Source organism: Callithrix jacchus, chromosome 20 (assembly GCF_049354715.1).
Source record: "Callithrix jacchus isolate 240 chromosome 20, calJac240_pri, whole genome shotgun sequence".
Classification (NCBI taxonomy): domain Eukaryota; kingdom Metazoa; phylum Chordata; class Mammalia; order Primates; family Cebidae; genus Callithrix; species Callithrix jacchus.
In genome coordinates, this window is record NC_133521.1 from 15343431 (window position 1) to 15365501 (window position 22071).

Here is a 22071-nt window from a genome sequence, read left to right on the forward strand (position 1 = left end):
ACATATGCATGTTTTGCCAAACTGCTCTCCGAGATAGCTGAACCTGGTACTTTTTAAAGCAGGAGGCGGTAGAAGTCGCTCGGCGGTCCCGGCCTCCGAGCAGCAGGCGGCGCTGCGAGCCGTCTTTGCGGAAGCCGCGGGGGCCGCGCTGACTGACTTCCGGTGTTGGCGGCGACGTCACCGTGGACCTGACGCGGAGGCTGGCGGCCGCCGGGAGCGATGCCGTACGCTAACCAGCCCACCGTGCGGATCACGGAGCTCACCGACGAGAATGTCAAGTTCATCATCGAGAACACCGACCTGGCGTAAGGCTGTCTAGGGAAGAGGCTGGCAGCTCTCGAGCGCCGGGGCCCTGGGGGTTGGGGGTGGGGATGTAGTGGGGTGAGGAGGATGTCCTTCCAGAGCTGCCCCCTGCGCCAGGGCTTTAGCTTTGGGAACCTGCGGCCCGGGCCCAGCCTGTCGAGGCTGGGCCACCTTCACGCCCCTTGGGTTTTCATCCTTCAGGGTGGCCAATTCTATTCGGAGGGTCTTCATCGCTGAGGTGCCCATAATAGGTAAGCGCCCCCCGCTTCCGCGTTCCCGGGGCCACGGGTTCCTCTGCCCTCTCCACCCACACTCTTTGGGGCTCCTTCCAGTTCTTGGTTCGGGCTGAGGGTGGGAGTGTTGAGAAAAGTGCATTGCTAGAAACTTGACCATACTCTGTGTCGTTGGCCCAGTGACCGCCTCCCTTAGGTCCACCCTTGTTCTTTGTGTGCATTGCTGAGAAGCCTGAATTTAGCAGTCTGCAGACTTGGTTTCAAATACTGTTTTCACTACTATTGTTAAAAAAAACTTTTATTTTGGATTCGGGGGTACATTGGTGCAGGTTTGTTGCCTGGGTATATTGCGTGATGCTGAGGTTTGGGTTGTGAATGATTCTTTCCCCCAGGTAGTGAGCATAGTACCCAACAAGTAGTTTTTCACCCGTAGCCCCACTGCCTCCCTCCCCGCTTTAGTAGTCACCAGTGTGTCTGTTGTCATCTTTATGTCCCTGTGTACCCAGTTTTAGCTCCCATGCAGTATTTGGTTTTCTGTTCCTGTGTTAATTCTCTTAGGATAATGGCTTCCAGGCCGGGCTCATGCCTGTAATCCCAACACTTTGGGAGGCTGAAGCTGAGGATCACCTGAGGCCAGGAGTTCGAAACCAGTCTGACCAATTTGGTGAAACCCCTTCTCTACTAAAAACATAAAAATTAGTCTGGCATGGTGGTGCATGCCTGCAATTCCAGCTACTGGGGAGGCTGAGGCAGAATTGATTGAACCCAGGGGGTGGAGGTTGCAGTGAGCCGAGATTGTGCCACTGTATTCCAACCTGGGCAGTGGAGCGAGACTCTGTCTCAGAAAAAAGAAAACAAAAGAAAAAAAGGAGGATAGTGGCTTTCAGCCATGTCCATGTTGCTGCAGAGGATGTGATTTCGTTCTTTCTATGGCTGCAGTGCTTAGTATTTTTGTGAAACTTGGGCAAGTTACTAAACTTCTGCATGCTGCAGTTTCCTCATCGTAACATTTGCACTCTAGTGCTGTGGAGTCAGCCCCAGCCATCCGCAGTTTAGTGTCAGGTGATTCCTAAATCTTGAGAGCAACTGCCTTAAGTCTGTAGGTAAATTTGATGGTTAAACTCCATGTCTCCTTCCTTCATTTTTTAGCCATTGACTGGGTTCAAATTGATGCCAATTCCTCAGTCCTTCATGATGAGTTCATCGCTCACAGGCTTGGTGAGTACTCCCCGTATTAGAAGGTTAAAGGGAGGGTACTGTGCCTAGTGTCAGGAGGGGGCCTCCTTCTAGCCTCACTCCTAGGGGGCTTCTGGGTTCTCATTTTGGCTTGACTGTTTGGTGGTCTTTAAAGTGCTTTTCTGTTTTTTACAGGATTAATTCCCCTCATTAGTGATGACATTGTGGACAAGCTGCAGTACTCTCGGGTATGCTGTGTGGTTCGGTGGAATGTGAGGTTCGGTGGGGAGGGTTCAGTTCTCAGAGGGATTTTTCCTGACATTTGGCATCCAACTTGCGTTGTATTGTAGTTCCGGAACAACCATGTGGAGATGTTGTCTAGAGCCTGGGCAGGCCTTGGTCCTTGGTTCTGATGGGGCTTCAGATTGGTTAGTGCACAGAACATCAGAGATTGTTGTTAGTCAGCTCCACTGGAATGCCAGTTTATACTCAGAGTGGCAGCTGTTCCTTCTGAAGCGTCTCTTCCCAGTGTCAGGGGCCTGAGGATGCTAAAGAAGTGAACAAAAGGTTGGGGTGGGCAAGGATCAGAGGGAATGGGAGCTGTCTCACAAGAGCAGCTCCTGAGGGACTTAGTGCTCGTGTCTGTCAGGCTCATGCCTTTCCCTTGCAGGTGATGCTACTTAAACATGGCCATACTCTTAGGGTTTCTCGCTCTTCCTCCTGGTTGTGTTTGCTCCCTGATGGCACATTAACAGACCTTCAAGTCGGGAGAGAGTGGGATAGGAGTAGATTACCTTCATCCTTTTCACTAGGCTGCATTACATAGCAGCTTGTGACTATTTCCTCTTGACGGTTTGGGTGATGCTGAATCAGCCCATTTTCTAATACTCTCAAGGGCCACGTCATCTTTGTGATGGCTAATTTGTTATATCTTATAAGTATGTATGTATTTTTAAAAAAGAAATGTTCAAGCACAGAAAAGCATGGAGCTATCGTAATAAATACCCATGCTGCCACCTAACACTGTGTTGTCACATTTCAACATTTTGCCCTATTTGTTTCACATCTCCAGATTTTTGATTTTAGTAAATAAAACATAGATACTGGTGGGGACAGTGGTACGACCAATTAAGAGCAGTTTACCAGTATCTTATATAAGGATATGCATGAGGCCAGGCACATTGGCTCACACCTGTAATCCCAGTATTTTGGGAGGCCAAGGCGGGCAGATCACTTGAGGTCAGAAGTTTGAGACCAACGTGGAACATGGTGAAACCCCATCTCTATTAAAAATGCAGAAATTAGCCAGGTATGGTGGCAGGCACCTATAATCCCAGCTCCTTGGAGGCTGAGGCAGAAGAATGGCTTGAACCCAGGAGGAAGAAGTGCAGTGAGCCAAGATCGCACCATTGCACTCCAGCCTGAGGGTCAAGAGCGAGACTTGTCATAATATATATATGTGCATGCTCTATCACCTAGCAGTTCCTTTCATTAAATTTTTTTCTAGTATTTATTGAACAAAGATGGCTTGGTATCTCTCTCTCTCTCTCTTTTTCTTTCTTTCTTTCCCTCTCTTTCTCTTTCCCCCCCTCCCTCCCTCTCTCTCTCTCTCTCTCTCTCTCTCTCTCTCTCTATATATATATATATATATATCTTTATCTCTCTCTGGCTTTTTCTGAAAATCTGTAGAAACGTTTTAAAACTAGAATAATAAGTACCCTTTTACTTTTCACCTATAGTTACCAGTTATTAATATTTTACATTTGCTTTATTTTTCATATGGTTGTTATTTTTGCTGAACTGTGTGAAAGTTGCAGAGACATCCTAACACTTCAGCATGCATTTCCTAATAAGAATAGTTTCCTACGTAACCACACTTTTATTATGCCTAAGAAAGTAAGCGTCAATTTGTAATATCAATATTCATATTTTCATAGTTCCCCAAATATTCTTTATTGTTTTCCTGTTTGTTTGTGGATCAGTCTTGATCAAGATTCATTTGGTCCTTATAGCTCTTTAGTCTCTTCATCTCAAACAGACTCTTCTCCTTTCAGTGCATTTTTTTAGGTTGAGTACCTTTTCATATTTTTAATCTTCCATTACATTTTGATTCTCTCATTTCATGTTTCTTTATTTTTCTATTTTTTGAGATAAGTCTCACTCTGTCACCCAGGCTGGAGTGCAGTGGCATGATCTCGGCTCACTGCAGCCTCATCTTCTGGGCTCAAGTGATTCTCCTGCCTCAGCCTCCCGAGTAGCTGGGACTACAGGTGCTGTGCACCACCATGCCTGGCTAATTTTCTTGTACTTTTTTGTAGAGACAGGGTCTCGCCATATTTCTCAGGCTGGTCTCGAATTCTTGGTCTCAAGTGATTCTCCCACCTCAGCCTTCCGAAGTGCTGGGATTACAAGTGTGAGCCACTGTGCCCAGCTCCATTTCATATTTCTAAGAGTAATTCTGCCTCTGGGGTCTGGGTTGCCTTCCTTCCTTACCTGTGTGTGACTGCAGACATCTCAGGTGGGACCTCTAGTTGCTTCTTCTTCCTTATCAGGCAAACATCAAAAGAATGTTGGGTTTTCCTCACTAGTGTGAGGGAGAAAACAGCTTGCTTGATTGCATCCTAGTAACTCTCTTCTTGCCTGAAGTTAAACTGCAGTTGGTAGTCCCTAACATGGGTATGAGCCAGTTGTTTTAAGAATGGCAAACTTACTAATTATGGAAGGTGGTTGATGGTTATGGGATGGCAGTGTCTTACATGCTTCTCTATTTTTGTATATGTATGAAGTTTTCCATAATAGAAAGGATTTTTTTAGAAAAGGTGAGTACTCTAGAACTTGAAAGGTACTTTTTTCTGTTCCTTGTTGGTTTTATTTTAAATGGTGGTTACATTCCCAAGCTGGTCCACTTAGTTCTTGGGAAGCTGAACTATAGAGTGTGGAAGCATCCTCCTCTCCCTCATAGCCTTGCTTCTCTGAGAAAGACTACTTCAAGGGCCAGAGTGAGATGTTAGCAGTGTGTCTGCAGAGGTGGCCTGGCAGCTGGTTCCAGTAGGAAGGAAATGTGGTGCTAGTGTATGTATAAGTTGTCTCTAAACTTGGGCAGTCCGTGAGAATGGTATACCAGATTGTTATAGCCCACAAGAACCTGGAGACTGATCAATCCCTTTTTACAGGTGAAGAAACTTAAAGAACTGGGTATTAGATGCAGGGAGCCAAGGCAGGAGTCGCCATCTCCCCCATAGACTCATTTCTGCTTCTCTTCCTGCCTCAGGACTGCACATGTGAGGAGTTCTGCCCTGAGTGCTCAGTGGAGTTCACCCTCGACGTGCGGTGCAATGAAGACCAGACTCGACATGTCACATCTCGAGACCTCATCTCCAACAGCCCCCGGGTTATTCCGGTCAGTGCAGGACAGCATCCTCTTTTCCCTTGGATCTTTTTTTGTTTGTTTGTTTGTTTGTTTGAGACGGAGTTTCACTCTAGTTGCCAATGGTGTGATCTTGGCTAACCGCAACCTCCACCTCCCGGGTTCAAGCACTTCTCCTGCCTTAGCCTCCCAAATAGCTGGGATTACAGGCATGTGCCACTAGCCCAGCTAATTTTGTATTTTTAGTAGAGATGGGGTTTCTCCATGTTGGTCAGGCTGGTCTCGAACTCCTGACCTCAGGGGATCCACCTGTTCAACCTCCCAAAGTGCTAGGATTATAGGCATGAGCCACTGTGCCTGGCTTCCCTGGGATCTTTTCTCTTTCTGGCTCCAAGTGGGCCAGACTGGGATTGATCCTTATAAAATGTTGACTTTCCCTGTTACCCTCTGCCTTAATCTGATCCCTAGAAGTTCTAATTCTGGATTCTTCTTGGGCATCGTTGCATCATTAGCATTGCTGGTGCTGTGCACCCTCTATTGCCCAGAGACTCTTTTGAAGGCCATGGAATTGTTTTGCCTGAGGCTATCACCACAACATGAAGTAGGGGTTGGAGTCCTCGGGGACATCTGTGCCACCGCCTTGTTAGGTGCCCCTTCCCTCATTGACAGATTACAGTCTAGAGGTTTTGGGAGTTGGATGCCAGAGGAAGTGACTGGGGAGGTGAGCAGCTAATGAATGCCTGTTGGCCTCCCTACAGGTGACATCCCGGAACCGAGATAATGACCCCAATGACTACGTGGAGCAGGATGGTAAGCCATGGAGTGAAAGTGCAGACATCTTCTTGACCTGTCACTGTGTGGGCCAGTGGGATGCAGACACCAGGCACAGCCTCGTACTGTCTAGTCTCATCGTAAATTGGCTTTAGACCCAATTTTCCAGATGTGTGTCGTCTTGCAGTAGCACTCCCAAGTCAGAATTTGGAAAACCGTCTCTCTCCAGGGCCTTGACTGACTTGTACCTCCCCCTGCAGACATTCTCATCGTCAAGCTGAGAAAGGGCCAGGAGCTGAGACTTCGGGCCTATGCCAAAAAGGGCTTTGGCAAGGAGCATGCCAAATGGAACCCTACCGCAGGGGTGGCTTTTGAATATGATCCAGACAATGCCCTGAGGCACACAGTGTACCCCAAGCCTGAGGAATGGTATGTTCCCTTTAGGAGTGGTGGCAGGCATTTGGGGGGTGGGCATGGCATGGAAATGGCTGCTGGTGACTGAGATGTGGCAGGCTCTCTAGGAAATTGAGTGCCCCAAAAGCAGCAGTGGCAACCTTGTGCTGACCTGTGTTTGACCTCAGGCCAAAGAGTGAGTACTCGGAGCTGGATGAGGATGAGTCGCAGGCTCCCTATGACCCCAATGGCAAGCCAGAGAGGTAAGACCCTGGTTGGACATGAGAAGGTGAAGGGGCTCAGAAGGGATGGTTTTGGTGCAAGCTCTGGGCTCGGCAGTCCTTCTTCCCCACCTTGAAGTTCTTGTAAGCTGAGGAGGGGCTGCTGACTGCTGAACTTGGCTATTTGCTATGTGTATGCCCTGGGGGCATGTCGCCAGCCCCCACTTTGGTCACTGTGACAAAGAGGACCCTCCAGTTACCGGTTTTTCCTATTCTGATTTTCAGCCCCCAAAGAAAAGATTCTTCAGATCAAATCTAGGGGCAGAGATTTTGACCCAAGTTCCACAGGGGCAACTGAAGGGGCTGTGACACTGGTCACTGCTCACATGGTTTTCTACTCTCTCCTCAGTGAGGTGTGTGTTCATACAGAATCTGAGGATTTTCACAGGTACTCTTATGAGGTAGTTGTAGCCTCCTTGAGGTCATGCAGTGTGTTGAAACTACTCTATGCAAGAGGTTTTAGATGAAGGGAAGTCAGCCCCGGCCCAAGGTCAAGTTCCATGTGGGAACAGAGCCAAGACCCTGAACGAGGAAGGGTTCTCCATGGCCAGAGCTCAGGTTGGCCAGCCTGCCTTGCAGGGTGCTCACTGGACTCTTACCTCCTAGGTTTTACTACAATGTGGAGTCCTGTGGCTCTCTGCGTCCTGAAACCATTGTTCTGTCAGCCCTCTCTGGATTGAAGAAGAAACTGAGTGATTTACAAACTCAATTAAGCCACGAGATCCAGAGTGACGTGCTAACCATAAATTAGCTGCAGCTTGCCTGCTTCAGCAAAAACGGAGATTCAGGCCAGCAGCTGGATTTGAGGGTCTCTCTTGAGGCTCTTCTAGTTTCTGGGAATTTAGTCTACTGCTTCTTGAGCTTCTTGGCAGGTCATCAGTACCAACTAGAAGCGGGTCATAGATAGATTACCAGGGATGCGGTGGTGTTTGGGCAGGACAGGTTTTTATTGGTCCTGACTGCTTTTAGTAATTGCCAGCAGGGCTCCCCAGATCCCAGAACGTCCCTTCCAGTCTGTTTGCAGCGCACCTGTAGGGAACCCACTGAACTTCTCTCCTGGTTAGTCTGGGTCTTTACGCTAAATCCTTCCTGTCCAAAAGGAGTAATTTTCAGTTGTACCTTAGATTTCTGGTGTTAGGATCCAGTGCCACAGTCTTGATTCAAGGAGCTTATAAACCCTTCTAGTCCTTGCTCCAGGGCCGGCCTGCTGGCACTTTATATTCCCAGGTGTCCCTCATTTGAGAAATAATCTTTTGGGAATAGCATTACACCCTGGCTGTCCCCTCCCCACCAAATAAACACAGTATTTCATTCTCTACCAGCAGTTATGAACCCCTTCGCCACCAGTGGCCTAATCACTGAGTTTGGTGGTGGTGGTGGGGGTGGAAGCAGCCGCAGGAGCAAGAGCCCCTCCCACATACACAGGAGAAGTATTTCATTTCTCCTTAATGAAGGCTCTGGCCCTAACCCCTTAGCACTGTTTCCGGGTAGGAACACACAAAGAAGTTAATTAGGCAGCCTGGAGAAAAGCAGAGATCCAGTACAGAAAGGAAAGGATATTTATTGATTAACAGAAGTTGTCTTTTTAAAAGTGTTTATTTTTGGCAATAAAGAGCACAACATAATCTCCTTCATGCGTCATCGTGCCACTTAGCTGAGCCAGCCAGCTCTGCCTCCCCCGCCAAAGACCTTTGGACCCCCGTTCCCCCCTTCAGGCTAGCTCATCCCTCTGGGTGGTCATTCCCTGGTCACGTTGAGAGCTGAGCTGACTGTGCCACCTCTCTGGCTCAAGGGCTCCTTTGGGAGGGGCCGCATGCTTTATCATCCTCCTGCCACAACTCAAATAGTGGTTATTTACAAGAAGGTCTGTTCCCACAAATCAGGACCCTAAAGTTTTAAAAAACAAAACAAAACGCAAAAAACAACAAAAACCCCACACAACCAAAGGTTTGATGTGAATAGAAAGATAGATAGCCCTTCTGCGTGGTAGTCAACAAACACCAGCACTAGAAAATCAATTGCTTTAATTGCATTTCAGCAGGGAGCCTCAGCACCATGTGGGGAGGAGGAAATGGGAAGGTCTTGGTTTCAGAGTGCTTTTGGCTGGCCAGAGTGGCCAGACAGGGCCAAGGGGCTCCTTTTGCTTGGGCATTGTCCACCCCTGGTCAGTGAGGGGGGCAGCAGGAGTGCTCCCCACGGCAGTCCTGCTGCGGCCTTCCCTCCTGGCCTGGCCCTGGGGAAGGAACAAGTTCCAGCCTTCCTCCACATGGCTGAGGTAATCAGCCCCCTACCTTGAGGGCATCTTCCCAGCCTACAAAGCAGGAAGGAGCCTGTGCAGAAGTTACATTTTAAAACCAGATTTTCACCTGAGGTATCAACCAGATGTCGCCTCTGCTTCAAACTCCAGTTGCAAGGCTGGCAAGCAGCACAGTGGAAGCGCAGATCCTTCCTGTGCCACTCCAGGCTCAGAGGAACTGAGAAGCCACCTGCTGTTCTAGCCCTTGGGCTGTTTGGGAAAAGCCAGCAGCCAGAGTGCCAGCCACAAGCCCTAATTGTCCCCCTCTTCTGGCCCTGGCAGTTCAAGCAGGTCCTGGCAGCAAGGCTGTGCCATGGAGGATGGACACAATTGCCCTCATTCTCAAAAGCAGCCTTGACCACGGCCTGGTCATGGAATTCATAAATGCGTGTGTATTGGTGGGGAAGGACAGGATGAGGTGGGGGATGTCGTTAATACAGAGTATGTCGTAAGCCATATATATTAAAATCATTAACAGTATATAGTCCCACGGTAGCTCCAGCCCCTCACACATGCTCAGGTGGTGTGGCCAGCCCTTTGCCTCAGTCCAGCCTCACCCTTGGGGGTGAGGAGGGGGCACTTTGCTCCCTTTCTCCAGGCTCTTGGCCGACAGCCCCTTGAGGCCATCCACAGTACACTGCAGCCAGCCCCGCAGCAGGCAGCCCCCAGCAGTCATGGGTGCTCGTCAGCACTGTGGTCACTGGGATGGGGTCTTGGCCTCGCTGCTGTCCCCCTGGCTGGGCTTTGGCTTTAGCAGGATAAATCTGTTGAGGAGGTCCGTTTCTGAGCTGGCCTGGGCTGCCCCATACCCCTCACCTGTGGGCACAGAAGCAGGCTCAGAACTCAGAGCTAGGTCAAAAGACCCCTGCCCAATAGGCCTCAGCCTCCACGGAGCCTCCTGGCAGGCAGGTGTGGGGCATGGAAGCGACTCACCAGCATAGCTGGAGGCTTCGGCGATGTTCTGGGAACCTGTGATGTGGTGCCAGTAGGCACTGCGAGGCAGCATAGTCGTGGGAGTGCAGGGATACGAGTAATGTTCTGTGCCCTTGTTCAGCAGCTGTGGGGCAGAGGAGGGGGCGCTCCCATTAGTGGCTCAGTATCCCTGAGCAGCCCACCCAAGACCCTACCTGCCTCCACTGTGCACCCCAGGCACTCAGCCCTGCCTGTCCACCTGCCACCCATACCCTGGACTGCTGCCTGCTGCCTCACCCTCACATTCTTCTCCATTTCCAGCAGGACCCGCTTGTGCTGCTCTGCGATGGCCAGGGTGGCACTGTGGACCCGCTGGTAAATCTGCTCCCCCTCTTGTGTCTGAAAGGTGTAGAGTCCTTCCCCAGCATCACACATCCTGGGGACACAGATGGCACAGAGGGCAAGATTGTGGGGACCTCCCACAGACATGCATGTTCTCGGGCAGCGCTGTGGTCTGGGGTTCTGACCACATGGTACAAATATGCTGAGCATTTTCTCTACCAGCTGGTGCTCAGAATGCTTTAGAAGAATTAACCCATTCAGTTTTCTCTACCATCTCCCTCTGGCCTTTGTACCATTAATAGTTTCCTCATTGTTATGCATTTTCCCAAACCATTTTATAGATGAGGAAACAGACATACAATGCTAAGTAACTCAACCGGGGTTCTACAGAGAGTTACACAGAATTTCAGTCTAGGCAGGCTGACTCCAGAGTTCAAGTGGGGGGATACCCAGTCTTCGCTGTAATTCTAGGAGGCTAGGTGCTTTATTACCCCGAGACCCAGATGCAGGTCCACAGTCACAGAACTAGTGCCTAGACCCACATCTGACTTAAGCCAAAGTATGACTTTTGGTAACAGCTTCACTCGATCTGCATGCTGTGGGCAAGTGACTCCTCTGAGCCTCCATTTCTTCTATAAAATGGGAACATTATATTCCCCCTTGGAATTGCTATGTCAATAAATAAACCAAGCTCCTAGCACAGTGAGTGCCCAACACAGTGAATTGCAGCCACCCTCACACCATGGTAGAACAGGGCTGGGAGGCGAGAGGGTCCTACCGGCCGGCCTCGAAGGTAAAGCGTGTGGCATCCCGGCCATAGCGGCGAAGTGAGCAGAGGGGCCACGAGACGAGCTTCACACGGGGGTTGTGGATGTCCCAGAGGTAGATGTTCTCGTGGGTGATCTGCAGCTTGCACTCACCATACACGTCCAGGTTGGGGCAGGGCAGCAGGAAGACATTGAAGCGATCTGGAGTCAGGGAGGGAGGACAAGTGGGCCCAGAGATGTCCCAGATTGGGGCTTCCTCCCTCCTTTCTTCTCTTCTTCCTCCTCCCCCTCCCCACCCTTAGGGCCAGGGCCCAGCCTCACCTGTCTGCTCACACTGCACGCCTGGGGCCAGGAGATCAGGCTCTCCTAGACTGATGTCATTGAGCCGGGACCCCAGACACTCCACAGATAGTGTCTTGTACCACTCCTCCGCCTCCAGCTCTGAAGAAAATGCTACTTCATCATGCGGCTCTTGGTGCCCATCTGCCCAGCCTGACTTATGCCACCATGCACAGTAGGGAGGGCAAGGACAATGGGTCTATCCCGCCTCACCCCTGGGGGCCTGCTCCCTCAAAGCATCCCCCAACCCCACACACACACCACCACCATCTCCACCCAGGGTTAGCCCTGCTCTGCCTGCTCCTGGCTAGACCTCTGACCACAGCCACCCCAGGGGAGGCAGATGGAGGCCTGCACTCAGCGCCTCACCTGAGTCACAGGTGAAGGTGCGTGCCGAGTCGTCAGTGAATATGATGGCCACTGCCTGCCTTTTGGTCTCCTTGGGGAGCCGCGTGACGCACTTGACGTTGCTGATCTCTGTCACCTGGGACAGCATCCACAAGGGACTTAGCCAGGCGGGCGCCTCTCTCTGCATCCCCCACAGCTCTGCCACCCCCAGGAGGGTGTGCAGACCTCAGGCCTCAGCAGACCGCCTTTGCTTACAGGTTGGGGGAGCTAGGGCCCAGGCCTCCTAACCTTGGGGCAGCCCCGGAGGCACACCGACTTCTCATCCGGATACTTTTCCAGCCGCTGGGGCCCCTTGCTGGAGGATTTCCGGAACACCAGCCAGCACCTCCGGTAGATCTGTGGGGCAAGATGACATGAGCCGACCTCCCTGGACCACTCCCACCCTGCCAGCACGGCCCTGCAGCCACCCCTGCCTGCCACAGGGGGCAGTGCTGCGCAGGGTTCCCTGAAGCCCCAGCCTGAGTGTGTGCACCGCTGAGTTTAGTGAGAGTTGCCAACGTTCATTGAGTGCTTCCTGCTCACACACTGTTACTAACACTCTGCACAGTCTCAGGGCCACTCCTGTTATCATCCCCATTTTATAGATGGGAAAGTGAGGCATCAAAACGCTAAGGAATGGTGATGCTGGTATTTGCAGCAGGCTGTCTAGATCCAGAGCCGACCCTCACAGCCCACTGTAGGATCTGGCCAGGGCTCAGGCAGTGCCAGCCACCACAGAGGGGCCTCCTGGGAACAGGGATTGGATCCTCGCCCCCTGCCAACCTGCACATCCCTGAGCCCCTAGTTCTCTGAGTCAGGTGAGAGCTCTTTACATAGGTAACACTCACTCTTGTCTCTGGGAGCTTCCACTCTTCATTCACTTACCAACCCTGGAGTGTAAGGGGCCCTGTTCCATCTGGGAACCCAAGGCTGTTCGAGGTTAAGGGGCGGAGCTGGGAATCTGGGGCTCCTCCCACAGCATGGTGCCTTCCCTCCTTGTCCGGGCCACTGCCAAGACCCCTGTATCTTAAACCACCTATGTTCTCTGTAGCTTCACGGATTCCTCCCGTGGGGTGAGGAGTAGTGGGGAGGGGAGGGGAGTGGCCACCCTAGGACTGAAGGGACAGACGGGCCTATCATTCACGGTGCAGAGGGTTTGGCCCTAGCCAGCCACCTCAGCTGCCCTTGCACAGCCCCTCCCTCCCGCCTAGGCTCTTTTCTGCCCAAAGTCTGTGGTTGGGGTTTACCTACTCCTTCCAGCGGGCATTCCAGAAGCCTGGCAGAGCCCATTCTCCGGGCATCTCTGGTGTTCCTCTTACTGGAAACAGCAGGGAGACAGTGGCAGCCGAGAGCATGGCAGAGGAGGCCAGGAGACCTCTGGGCCCCATCCCCTCCTCAGCCCTACTGTGTCATGGGTGCACTAGGTCCTTGGCAGGCAAGGTCCCAGGGTGCAGTAGTCCTAGGCAGCCCCCATTTCAAGATGCCCCTCAGAGCCAGGCCATTCCTGGCTCCTCGCTGGTACCCTAGGAGGCATATCTACTCCTGCACCCCTGACCTGGCTTGGCCCCTGTTCTATCCACCTAAACCTCAGCGGCCCTCAGCTCTCAGCTGCAGTGCTCCTTTAAGACAGACGCTGAATTTTATCTTCAGAATCCTCACTCAAACCCTGGTAGCCTCATTAACAGCCGTGGTAAGCAAGTGAATGACCACATGAAGGAACTGCGAATGAATGGATGGATGAATGGATGGATGCTGCCAACCCAGATACACCCTGCCAGGGTGGGCTCCAGGCAGCCCACAGCATCAGGGGCAGAAGGCCTGGGGGCCTGGCACGTCGGTTGCCTGGTTACAGGATACACATTCACAGCCCCAGGGAGCCACGTGCTCAAGAGCCCTCCTTCCCACTTCGCACAGGGCTTTGATCAGTGCTTCAGAAACACTCTGCCACAGCTCTGCCACAGGAGAAAGGCCCTGGCAGGTAGGAGAGCCAGCTCCTGATCTCTTTCAGCCCCTCCCCCTCGCCTCTGTAGGCTGAGATGAGAATGGCTGCTGCAGCCTCTCACACCAGGGGAAGTGAGGCTCCTGTCTTCAGAGGGAAGAGAATTCCCTGCATGGAGAGGACCTGGCCACGCCCCACCCCCCCATCCGGGCTGTGCCCACCTGTCAGCCACTCAGTCTCCCTTGGGAACAGGTTTGATACTGAGCATGAGTGGTTGCCCTGTAGCTGGTGCCTTCTTGGCATGCTCTGCCCTGGGCAAGGCCTCAGCCCACCTGGGGACCTGCTAAGTCTGGGGCCAAAGGAATGAGCAGTGATGTTAGAAGCTAGGCCTCCGCTTCCTTGGGCTCCCTGCCTCGGCCTCAGCTTCTCTTTGTTCTGTGCTCCAAGTCAGTGGGCTGATCCCTCTTTCAGAGGAAGAGTAAAGAGCAAAGTAGCCAATGGCTGCCAGGGCCCAGTCTCAACTAGGTTGAGCCCCAGGGCAGGGAGGCACAGGAGGGGAGGTGGGGCCAGAACCACCCTTTCCAAGGCCAGCCCTGCTCTGTCTGGTACCCAGGTAGGGAAGCCCGGCAGCATCCCCCCACCCTACTCAGGCTGAACCAGGAAGCCTTGAGCAGCCTGAACCTACCTGCGCCTTTAAGGGAATGGGAGAGAGAAGGGAGAGAGGATAGGAGTCCTGGGTCAAACAGGAGACTTGGGTGACCTCCATCACCAGGGCTGTCCTTCCTACAGGGGAAGGGGCAGCTGCCAGACCTGTCTTTGGCAGGGGGGCTTGGCAGAGGAATAGAGGCAGCTCTCAGCCTGGCCGAGATCATTAAGTTGATCCCCGGGGCCTCTGCTCCTGCCTTCTGGGGAGATCTTCACCAGTTGGGGGTCTAAGGGGGTGGGACAGGGTGCATGCCCAGTAAGACCTCTTCTCTATAGCCCCTCCAAGCCCCCAGTTCAGGGACAAGCACCAGGCAAGCACAGAGCCACCCACCAACAACTTGGAGGGAAGCAGCCTGTCCCAGAGCACTGGGCCATTCTACCCAAAGTTCTCATTTAGAAACCACATAAAGATCAGCTTTGGCGCCTCTCATACCAGCCCATCTCCCCCAGCCAGCCACTCCCCTTTTCAAACACTTCTTTGACATTAAAAAAGACAATCAAAAATATGCTAAAGATCTGCACACGGAAAGCAGTCAGAAGCAAGGGGAGAGGAGGTACTGAAAAGAAAAGAGGCTAGGAGAGGTGAGGGGGGGCTGGGGGTGGGGGGCAAACGGAAGGGAGAGGAGGCCAGGGAAGCGAGAGCTGTTTCTCAGCTCAGACACAGCCTGGTCTTGCCAGCCGCTCCTGCTGCTGCTGTGGTGACAACTTCAACAATAGCAGGGGAGTCGCCTGCCCATCGGTGGCCACCACTGCCACCATCACCACCACCACTGGCCCAGCTGCTGGGATGCCAGCCAGCCCTCTGGGGCAGGAGCTGCAGCAGGCAGAACCCAGCCCAGGCACATGCCAGGCAGACCGCTGGCGAGGAGTCCCAAGACCAGAGATGCACGATGCCCAGCGGCTGGCAGGCAGCCGCGTGCCCCACACGCCATGCCTTCTGTGTCCGGACCAAGTCCTCTCGCCCCCATCCCTCAGCAGGGTCCCTCTGAAGCTCAGGGTCACTCACCCCGAGCTTCCTGCTCTTCATCTTCACGTAGCCTTGCTTGACAATGTCGCTGAAATTGGTCGCCATGGTTCCCCCACCTTTTGGGGGCTCCGGGCCTGGCGGAGGCAAGGGGAAGAATGCCCAGGTGCCTAGGTCTCCGGCTCCTCCAATCACCTGTTCCAGACGCTCCGTCGGGGCTGCCTCGAGGGGCTGCTCCTCACCTTGCCTGCCTCAGCATTGTTCTAGTAGCTCCTTCGCCCCGCGCCTGCTGGAAATAAAAATGACAGGGAGATTAGAGACAGTGACATCTTTCTCTTCCTCTCGCTGTCTCGCTCTTCTTTCCTTCCTCTTCCCACACTCCTCCCTCCCCCTCCCTCCCTCTCTCCTCCCGCCCTTCTTCCTTCCCTTCCCTCCCCACCCAGTACGACAGAACCATTCAGGAAAACTGAGGTGGAGGCAGCAGCGAGGAAAATGGTCCAGCCCAGTCCCCTCCCTCATGGCTGGGGCTGGCACTTAACCCCTTCCTGGGAGGACTGACTCGGCTCCGACTGTGGAGGTGGGGACTCCTGAAGGGAAGTGGCCAGGAGCTGCTGTCCCTCAGCATTTCAGGCTGGTGGCCCCATCAACGGTGATAACTTTGGGGCAAATTGAGGGCAACTTGCCATGAGCAAAAGCTCCTTTCTGGGTACAAGAGCCCCCAGGGGTAGGGGGGAAGCAGGAGCCTTCCCAGAGATGGGGGAGGGAGTCCCAGGAAAGGACCCCTGGGTATCTGAGTGAACCCCATGCTCTGCAATGTTAAAGACTATTTGCCTGGCCAGCGCAGCAGCACCCCCCGCCCCACCCAAACCCCTCTGCCCTCCTGTCCCTGTTTCTCTCCAGCCCCAGGCTAAGAATCACTACCTTGAGCCCCAGCTGAGCCTACTCCGAACCCCTGCAACTCTTCCGTAGCTCTGGGTGCTGCTTCCTGGGTGGGAGGGCAGAGTCCACTGGGGCGGGCCCCAGATAAGCCTGAGGAATGTGCTGGGCCAGCTGGAGGTGGCTACTGTGGGAGCAGACGCCTTGACCTGGCCCTGGGGTTGGGAACACTGGCCAGTCCATGAGGGTGGGGCCTGGGGTCTAACAGGCCACTAGGTCTGGCCAAACCAAGCAGGGCCTCCGTGTCCTGAGCAAGCGCAGGAGTTAAATACAGGTGAACCAGCCAGGGCCTGGGGCAATACGACATTCAGGAGACAGTGTGGGACACCAAGGGGAGGTAAACATGGAGCAGGAAATGTGGGTAGCAGCAGAGCCACCCCAAATCAGGCAGATCAACAGATAACAAAGACTCCGACTCAGAGGGAGACCTTAGCAATGCCCCAGTCTAACCACTTCATTTTATAGATGGAGAAAGTAAGTTGCCCAGAGAGAGTAAGCTATATGACTAAGGTCACACAGCAGGCCTGGGGCAGAGCCAGGGATGAAGGAGAAGGTCCAGGGTGGTGATGGAGGCCAGCCTGAGGGGGAGCATCCTGCCACTGTCTCTGGCTGCCTGCCACCACCTAAGTCTTCTCTGCCCGCCAGCCTTGGGGGCAGGGCTATGCCAGCAATGTGGACCCGATGTCTACAGGATCACCGGGTGGGATGGCAGCAGCATTTCTGGGGTCAGCTGGGTATCTGTGCTGCCAGAACGGGGCCCTGGGGCAGGAATGCTGCTGCCAGCAGCTTGGCATTAATTAATGTCCTGGAGGCCTGTCTGTTGAGTGCCTAACAAGGAACAGATGGGACTACCCCAGTGGGCACACGAAAACAAGGGAAGGGCAGAGAGGGTAATGCTCCCCTATCCCACTTGCACCCGATAGCCCCCTCAATTTCACTCCTGCCCATTCACTACCTCTATCCCAGCTTCCTGGGGTCCAAGACCCTCCAACAGCTAGGCGGTCCACTTCTTCCTGTAAGGTCTGGTCTGGGGTCCTTCACTGGCAACTGATCCCCAACAGCTCTGCCACATCTGGGCTCTGGCAGCCACACATGGATCAGTTTTCTCAGCTCTGTCTTCACTGCCTGCCTCTGGAGCTGCCTTCTCCCCAGAGCAATTGCAGTTCTCCTCCAAGATGCTGAGCAGGCTGGCTGCTGGCTGTGGGTCCGCAGGGTGGGAGCCCCCTGTCAACACACCTACAGGAAGCCACTGGGCCCCTGGGTTCATCCAAGGTAGCCCAGACATGGCATGGCTAGGAGTGTGAATCCAGCTGGCTGTGTAGTCCTGGGCAAGCCGCTTAAGACCCCATGCCTCAGTTTCCCCACTGGAAAAAATGTGATAAATCCACCTACTTTAAATGAGGAAATGAATCCATGAGGCACCTGCCTGCCCACTTGGGACCCTTTTTCTTTTTCTTCTTTTGAGACAGGGGTCCTGCTCTGTCACCCAGGCTGGAGTGCAGAGTGCGATCATGGCTTCCTGCAGCCTCAACCACTCAGGCTCAAGTGATCCACCCACCTCAGCCTCCTGAATAGCTGGGACTACAGGTACACACCACCATGCCTGGCTAATTTTTAAAAACTTGTTTGTAGAGACAGGTTTTCACCATGTTGCCCAGGGTAGTCTCAAACTCCTGGGGCCAAGTGATCTGCACGGCTCGGCCTCCCTAAGAGCTAAGATTACAGGTGTGAGCAACTGCACCTGGCCAGAGCTTCTACCTTGAAAACTCCAGGGGCTGTGCGTGTGTGTGTGTGTGTGTGTATTTTTTTTTTTTTTTTTGAGATGGAGTTTTGCTCTTGTTACCTAGGCTGGAGTGCAATGGCGCGATCTCGGCTCACCGCAACCTCCGCCTCCTGGGTTCAGGCAATTCTCCTGCCTCAGCCTCCTGAGTAGCTGGGATTACAGGCACGTGCCACCATGCCCAGATAATTTTTTGTATTTTTAGTAGAGATGGGGTTTCACCATGTTGACCGGGATGGTCTTGATCTCTTGACTTTGTGATCCACCCGCCTCGGCCTCCCAAAGTGCTGGAATTACAGGCTTGAGCCACCGAGCCCGGCCCGTGTGTCTGTATTTTTTCCTTCAAGAGTTGCTACCCAGACAGGGTGATAAAACCACCCAAAGCCAGCCTGCTCTTTCCCAGTATCACCCCACCAGGGACTGTGGCCCCAAGCTCTCAGGAGTGTTCCTGCTGCATGTGTCATAGGCCCTACCCTGTCCCATACCCCAGGTCCCCAGCGGGAAGAATGACCTTCATGGGAAAGCCTGGGTGGCAAAGTCCTGGCAGCTTGCTCCAGCCCTGAGTCATAGGGACCCCTGGCCACACTTAGTCCCCAGTGAGGTTTGCAAGAGCAAGACTTAACCTAGGACCCAAAATGGTATGGCAAGAGGGGGTTGGGAAGAAGAGGAGGGAAGGGTCAGGGCCAACAGGTGGACCCACAAATTTGACAGGCAATGAGGTCAAGCGGTGGGGGAGCCCAGAACCAACCCATCCTCCAGAGGGACTGCACTGTATTAAGCAAGTAAGACGGTCCCCAAGCCGAGCCTATGAAGACCCAATAGGACAGCAAGAAGTGGAGGGCAGGCCGGGCACAGTGGCTCACATCTGTAATCCCAACACTTTGGGAGGCCAATGTGGGAGGATTATCTGGGGCCAGGAGTTCAAGACCAGCCCAGGCAACATAGGGAGACCCCATCTCTACAAAAAATGAAAAAATGAGCTGGGCCTGTGGCATGTGCCTGTAGTCATAGCTACTGGGGAGGGTGAGGTGGGAGGATCACTTGAGCTTAGGAATTCCAGGCAGCAGTGAGCTATGATCAAGCCACTGCACTCCAGCCTGGGCGATAGAGAAAAACTCTGTCTCTAAAAAATTTCAAAAAATCAATGAAAAAAATTAAAAACAAGTGGAGGGAAGCTGAGGATGAGCAGGCCAGGAATTGGGCTGAAGCAGCCCCTCCCCTGTTTGTCCCTGTGGCCACTGTCCCCATCACTCCTGAGCCACCGCCAGCCTCACAGGCCTGCAGCAGGAAGAATGCTTGCTACTTCGACAGGACCTGAGGTCTTGGGTTCTTCCCCAGCACTAGGCATGGGGCCTGTGAGCTCTGAGCTCCCAGCTAAGCAGGTTGTCCAGCAGCACTTCTCAGAGTTCCAGTGGGGGAGGAGAGGAGCAGCTGCCCCCCATCCTGCCTCCCAGCTTGGTACCAACACTGCTGCTTACCCAGGGACAGTACCTGCCCAGAGCCTGGCCACTACAGGCTCCTGCTCAGGGAGAGCCAGCTCCAAAACGCTCCTTTGGGGTAGGGGGCTGGGAGGTGTCCTTAGGGGTAGGGGGGCAGGGAGACTCCCAGGGCCCTCCATGACCACCTACCCCATGGGGCAGTCACTCTGAGCACTCCCTCCTGCACCTGGATTCTGCCTGGAGGCTTTGGCTCCAGAACAAACACTACTCGAAACCAATGACTGAGCGGGTGGCTGCCTGCCTGGCTGGGCCTCCCCACCCCTGACAGATCGGATCTTATCGGGGCTGCAGGATCAGCCCTACCTGGACACCATCTCACTGTTGTCTGGCTGTCTCCACCCCACGGCGAAGATCGGATCTGTGGGATTCTTTCCAGCACCAGGGCCATTTCCCATCACCTGCCACTCTGCCCCCACCCTACCCCCCAGATTGTTATCAGGGCCGGCTGGGAGGTCTTCCAACAGATCCCCATAGGGGCCACCACCTGAAACAAGTCTCATCAAGGTGGATGGCAAAGACAGACCAAATACCCACCTAGGCAGAGAAGGACAGCAGAAGGAGGGGGCATCTGAACAGCCATGGTCCCCCAGACCCTTAAGCCAGGCTGTGGCCTGGTACCACTCTGCTCTCCTGGGTCCCCTGCACACCACTCAACAAGCCAACCCCACTCCCCTCGAGGGACCACTGCACTGGCTGTTTCCCACCTACAACACTGGTCCCTCACATGCTCAAGGTTCATTCCACCGCTTCATTCACCTCCTCCAGGAGATCCCTGACTACCCTCACCAGAGGAACCCCGCTAGTCGGCCTCTCTCACAACATCAGGTGCAGCTGTCTTCATTGCACACCACCATGGGATTTCCTTGTTCCTACATCTGTCCATTTGTTTCTGGCCACAGAGAGACATCTGGAATGTCAGCTCCCTGGTGGCTCGTCCTCATCTGTCTAGTCAACAGCTCTATCTACCTCCCAGAATGGTGCCCAGTGGGGAGGAGGCACTCAATATTTGGGGGCTGAACTCATAATTTCTCTCTAGAACTTGTCCTCCTCCCCATCCTTTCTTCCACCACCACCAGCCTCCATCTGGCTGAACCCGGCTCAGCTTCCAGAGGTGGCATGGCCAGCAGGCAGGCTGTTACTGGAGAACCAGCTGCGCCCAAGACCTGCAGTTCGGTTCAGAGTTGCCTCAGGGAAGAGCATGCTGCTGACACCTAGGCCAGGCCTGGTCAGGCGGCCCCACCTTGGCCGTGGTTGTGGATGAGATCATGCCCAGCTCTGCTGCCCTGCCCAGGAGGGCAGTGCTGGGAGTAACCAGTACTAGCACAGCAAGGCAAGCAACCAGGGAGAGGAGGCACAGCTCCTGGGACTCAGAGTGGGGGACGGGGGCAGGAAGAACCTGTACTGGTGCCACATCCCTCTGAAAGGGTCCTGGAAATAACCTGCCCTAAGCAAGCCCACCCCACACTGCCCAAGTGGGGTCTCCTAGAGCCGCTGCCAGGACCCTTGCTGCCCTAGCCATTAGACCCCTCCAATCCACACCCTCCATCGAAGCGGAAGCGCCCCAGCAACTGACGTGTCCCCTTGGCCTGGGGCAGGCAGGCTGCACAGAGCCCCAGCTCTGCCACATCACCCAGGTGCCCAGCCTCCGCTCATGTTCCTTTTCAGCAACAGAAAGCATGTAACTGGATCCAGGGCCTTGACGGCCATGGGGGAGAAGGTGGACAGGACCTTGGGGGCCAGTGGAGAAAGGTTCAAGGACAGGAGGCAGCTGGCCATGAGTGTGGGCTGTGGGTGGAAACTCCATAGGCAGGAGAGGGTCGGCAGTGGGGGTCAGCTGGGGTACAGAAAACCATCTCCTGGAATTTGGAGCAGTTGAGAGAACAGGAGGCTAGGGGAGGAGCAGGAAGGCAGAGAGGTTGGGAGCTGCCAGGGGCTGGGTAATGCCCCTTCCGGCTGGCAGGCCCAGGAGCGCTGGGCTTGGGTTGCTCCGATAGGGTTTGTGTGGGTGCGGGTGAGGTCAGCTCGCGACAGGGGCTCCCACGGAGAGGGGAACTGGGGGTGGGGAGAGCTCAGGGAGTTTCAGGGCCCAGGCACTGGCTTTTGGGTGGCAGCACTGGCTTTTGGGTGGCGGACCTCTAGGCCCCCAACCCCAGAGTAGGAAGGTCCCTGGGGATGGAGCGTCCTCAGGTTCGGGAAGCTACTGAGGGTCCCCAGGGGTGGGAGACGCCAAGGCTCTCGCGGGCTCTGCTCGGCCTATGTCCCCCTCCCTGCCTCGCGCCCCCCAATTTACCTGGGCGCCGAAGCCCTGGCCAGGGGCGCCTGCTCGGCGGGGCCGCGGAGCAGGCTCATGCCCGCGTCACGGCGTGGCCGGCGGGGGCGGCAGGGCGGCGGCGGCGCCGGGCTCCAGGCGGGGACCGTGAGGGAGGCGCGGCCACCGGGCTCGGGATCCGGATCAGGCTGGGACTCCGCTCCGCTCCCTCCTCCGCCGGGTCCCGCCGCCGCGCCCCGCCCCCCGCCCCGCCCCCTGCCCCGCCCTGGCTGCTGGCCCCCGCCGTATTCCTCCGAGCCGCGGGACTTAGCTTCTGCCCAGGCACCCCCACTTCTGCCCTGACACCCCCATACCCTCTTCAGGTCGCCCCCGGTACCTTTGGCTGATTCCCACCGCCCCTCCCTGGGTCCCC

The 22071-nt window shown here is 54.4% G+C and overlaps 2 protein-coding genes across 7 annotated transcripts; one reads left to right on the forward strand and one right to left on the reverse strand.

The window, feature by feature from the left end:
• The first annotated feature begins 161 nt into the window (after positions 1-161).
• POLR2C (RNA polymerase II subunit C) lies at positions 162-8153 on the forward strand. 2 transcript variants are annotated; one of them, XM_035282363.3, is made up of 10 exons: positions 162-305; positions 505-554; positions 1095-1200; positions 1686-1754; positions 1908-1960; positions 4984-5112; positions 5838-5889; positions 6111-6279; positions 6432-6506; positions 7131-8153. In XM_035282363.3, the coding sequence occupies exons 3-10, from the start codon at positions 1119-1121 to the stop codon at positions 7273-7275; spliced, it is 774 nt and encodes a 257-aa protein (XP_035138254.1). In that variant the 5' UTR covers positions 162-305; positions 505-554; positions 1095-1118; the 3' UTR covers positions 7276-8153. The 2 variants fall into 2 exon arrangements, with proteins under 2 accessions (XP_035138254.1, XP_002761051.1); XM_002761005.7 differs by lacking the exon at positions 1095-1200.
• Positions 8107-21849, reverse strand: DOK4 (docking protein 4). 5 transcript variants are annotated; one of them, XM_054248620.2, is made up of 9 exons: positions 21681-21849; positions 15218-15461; positions 11817-11924; positions 11550-11664; positions 11163-11282; positions 10853-11042; positions 10030-10168; positions 9754-9877; positions 8107-9636 (listed from the first exon to the last, which is right to left on the reverse strand). In XM_054248620.2, exons 2-9 carry the CDS (start codon positions 15281-15283, stop codon positions 9518-9520), a joined length of 981 nt encoding a protein of 326 aa, XP_054104595.1. In that variant the 5' UTR covers positions 15284-15461; positions 21681-21849; the 3' UTR covers positions 8107-9517. The 5 variants fall into 5 exon arrangements, with proteins under 5 accessions (XP_054104595.1, XP_002761055.1, XP_008984184.1 ...); XM_002761009.6 differs by having other exon boundaries at positions 15218-15464; XM_008985936.5 differs by having other exon boundaries at positions 8107-9877.
• Positions 21850-22071: the final 222 nt, after the last annotated feature.

What these genes read in the sequence shown, in the direction of transcription:
- POLR2C (XM_002761005.7), top strand. Translation starts at nt 220, where the DNA reads ATGCCGTACGCTAACCAGCCCACCGTGCGGATCACGGAGCTCACCGAC. An exon ending in CGCTGAGGTGCCCATAATAG is followed by an intron (nt 555 to 1,685) that starts GTAAGCGCCCCC and finishes TTCATTTTTTAG; the next exon opens with CCATTGACTGGGTTCAAATT. An exon ending in GTTCATCGCTCACAGGCTTG is followed by an intron (nt 1,755 to 1,907) that starts GTGAGTACTCCC and finishes TGTTTTTTACAG; the next exon opens with GATTAATTCCCCTCATTAGT.
- DOK4 (XM_008985936.5), bottom strand. Translation starts at nt 15,283, where the DNA reads ATGGCGACCAATTTCAGCGACATTGTCAAGCAAGGCTACGTGAAGATG. An exon ending in TGAAGAGCAGGAAGCTCGGG is followed by an intron (nt 11,925 to 15,217) that starts GTGAGTGACCCT and finishes CTTGCCCCACAG; the next exon opens with ATCTACCGGAGGTGCTGGCT. An exon ending in AAATGGAGAAGAATGTGAGG is followed by an intron (nt 9,878 to 10,029) that starts GTGAGGCAGCAG and finishes TCTGCCCCACAG; the next exon opens with CTGCTGAACAAGGGCACAGA.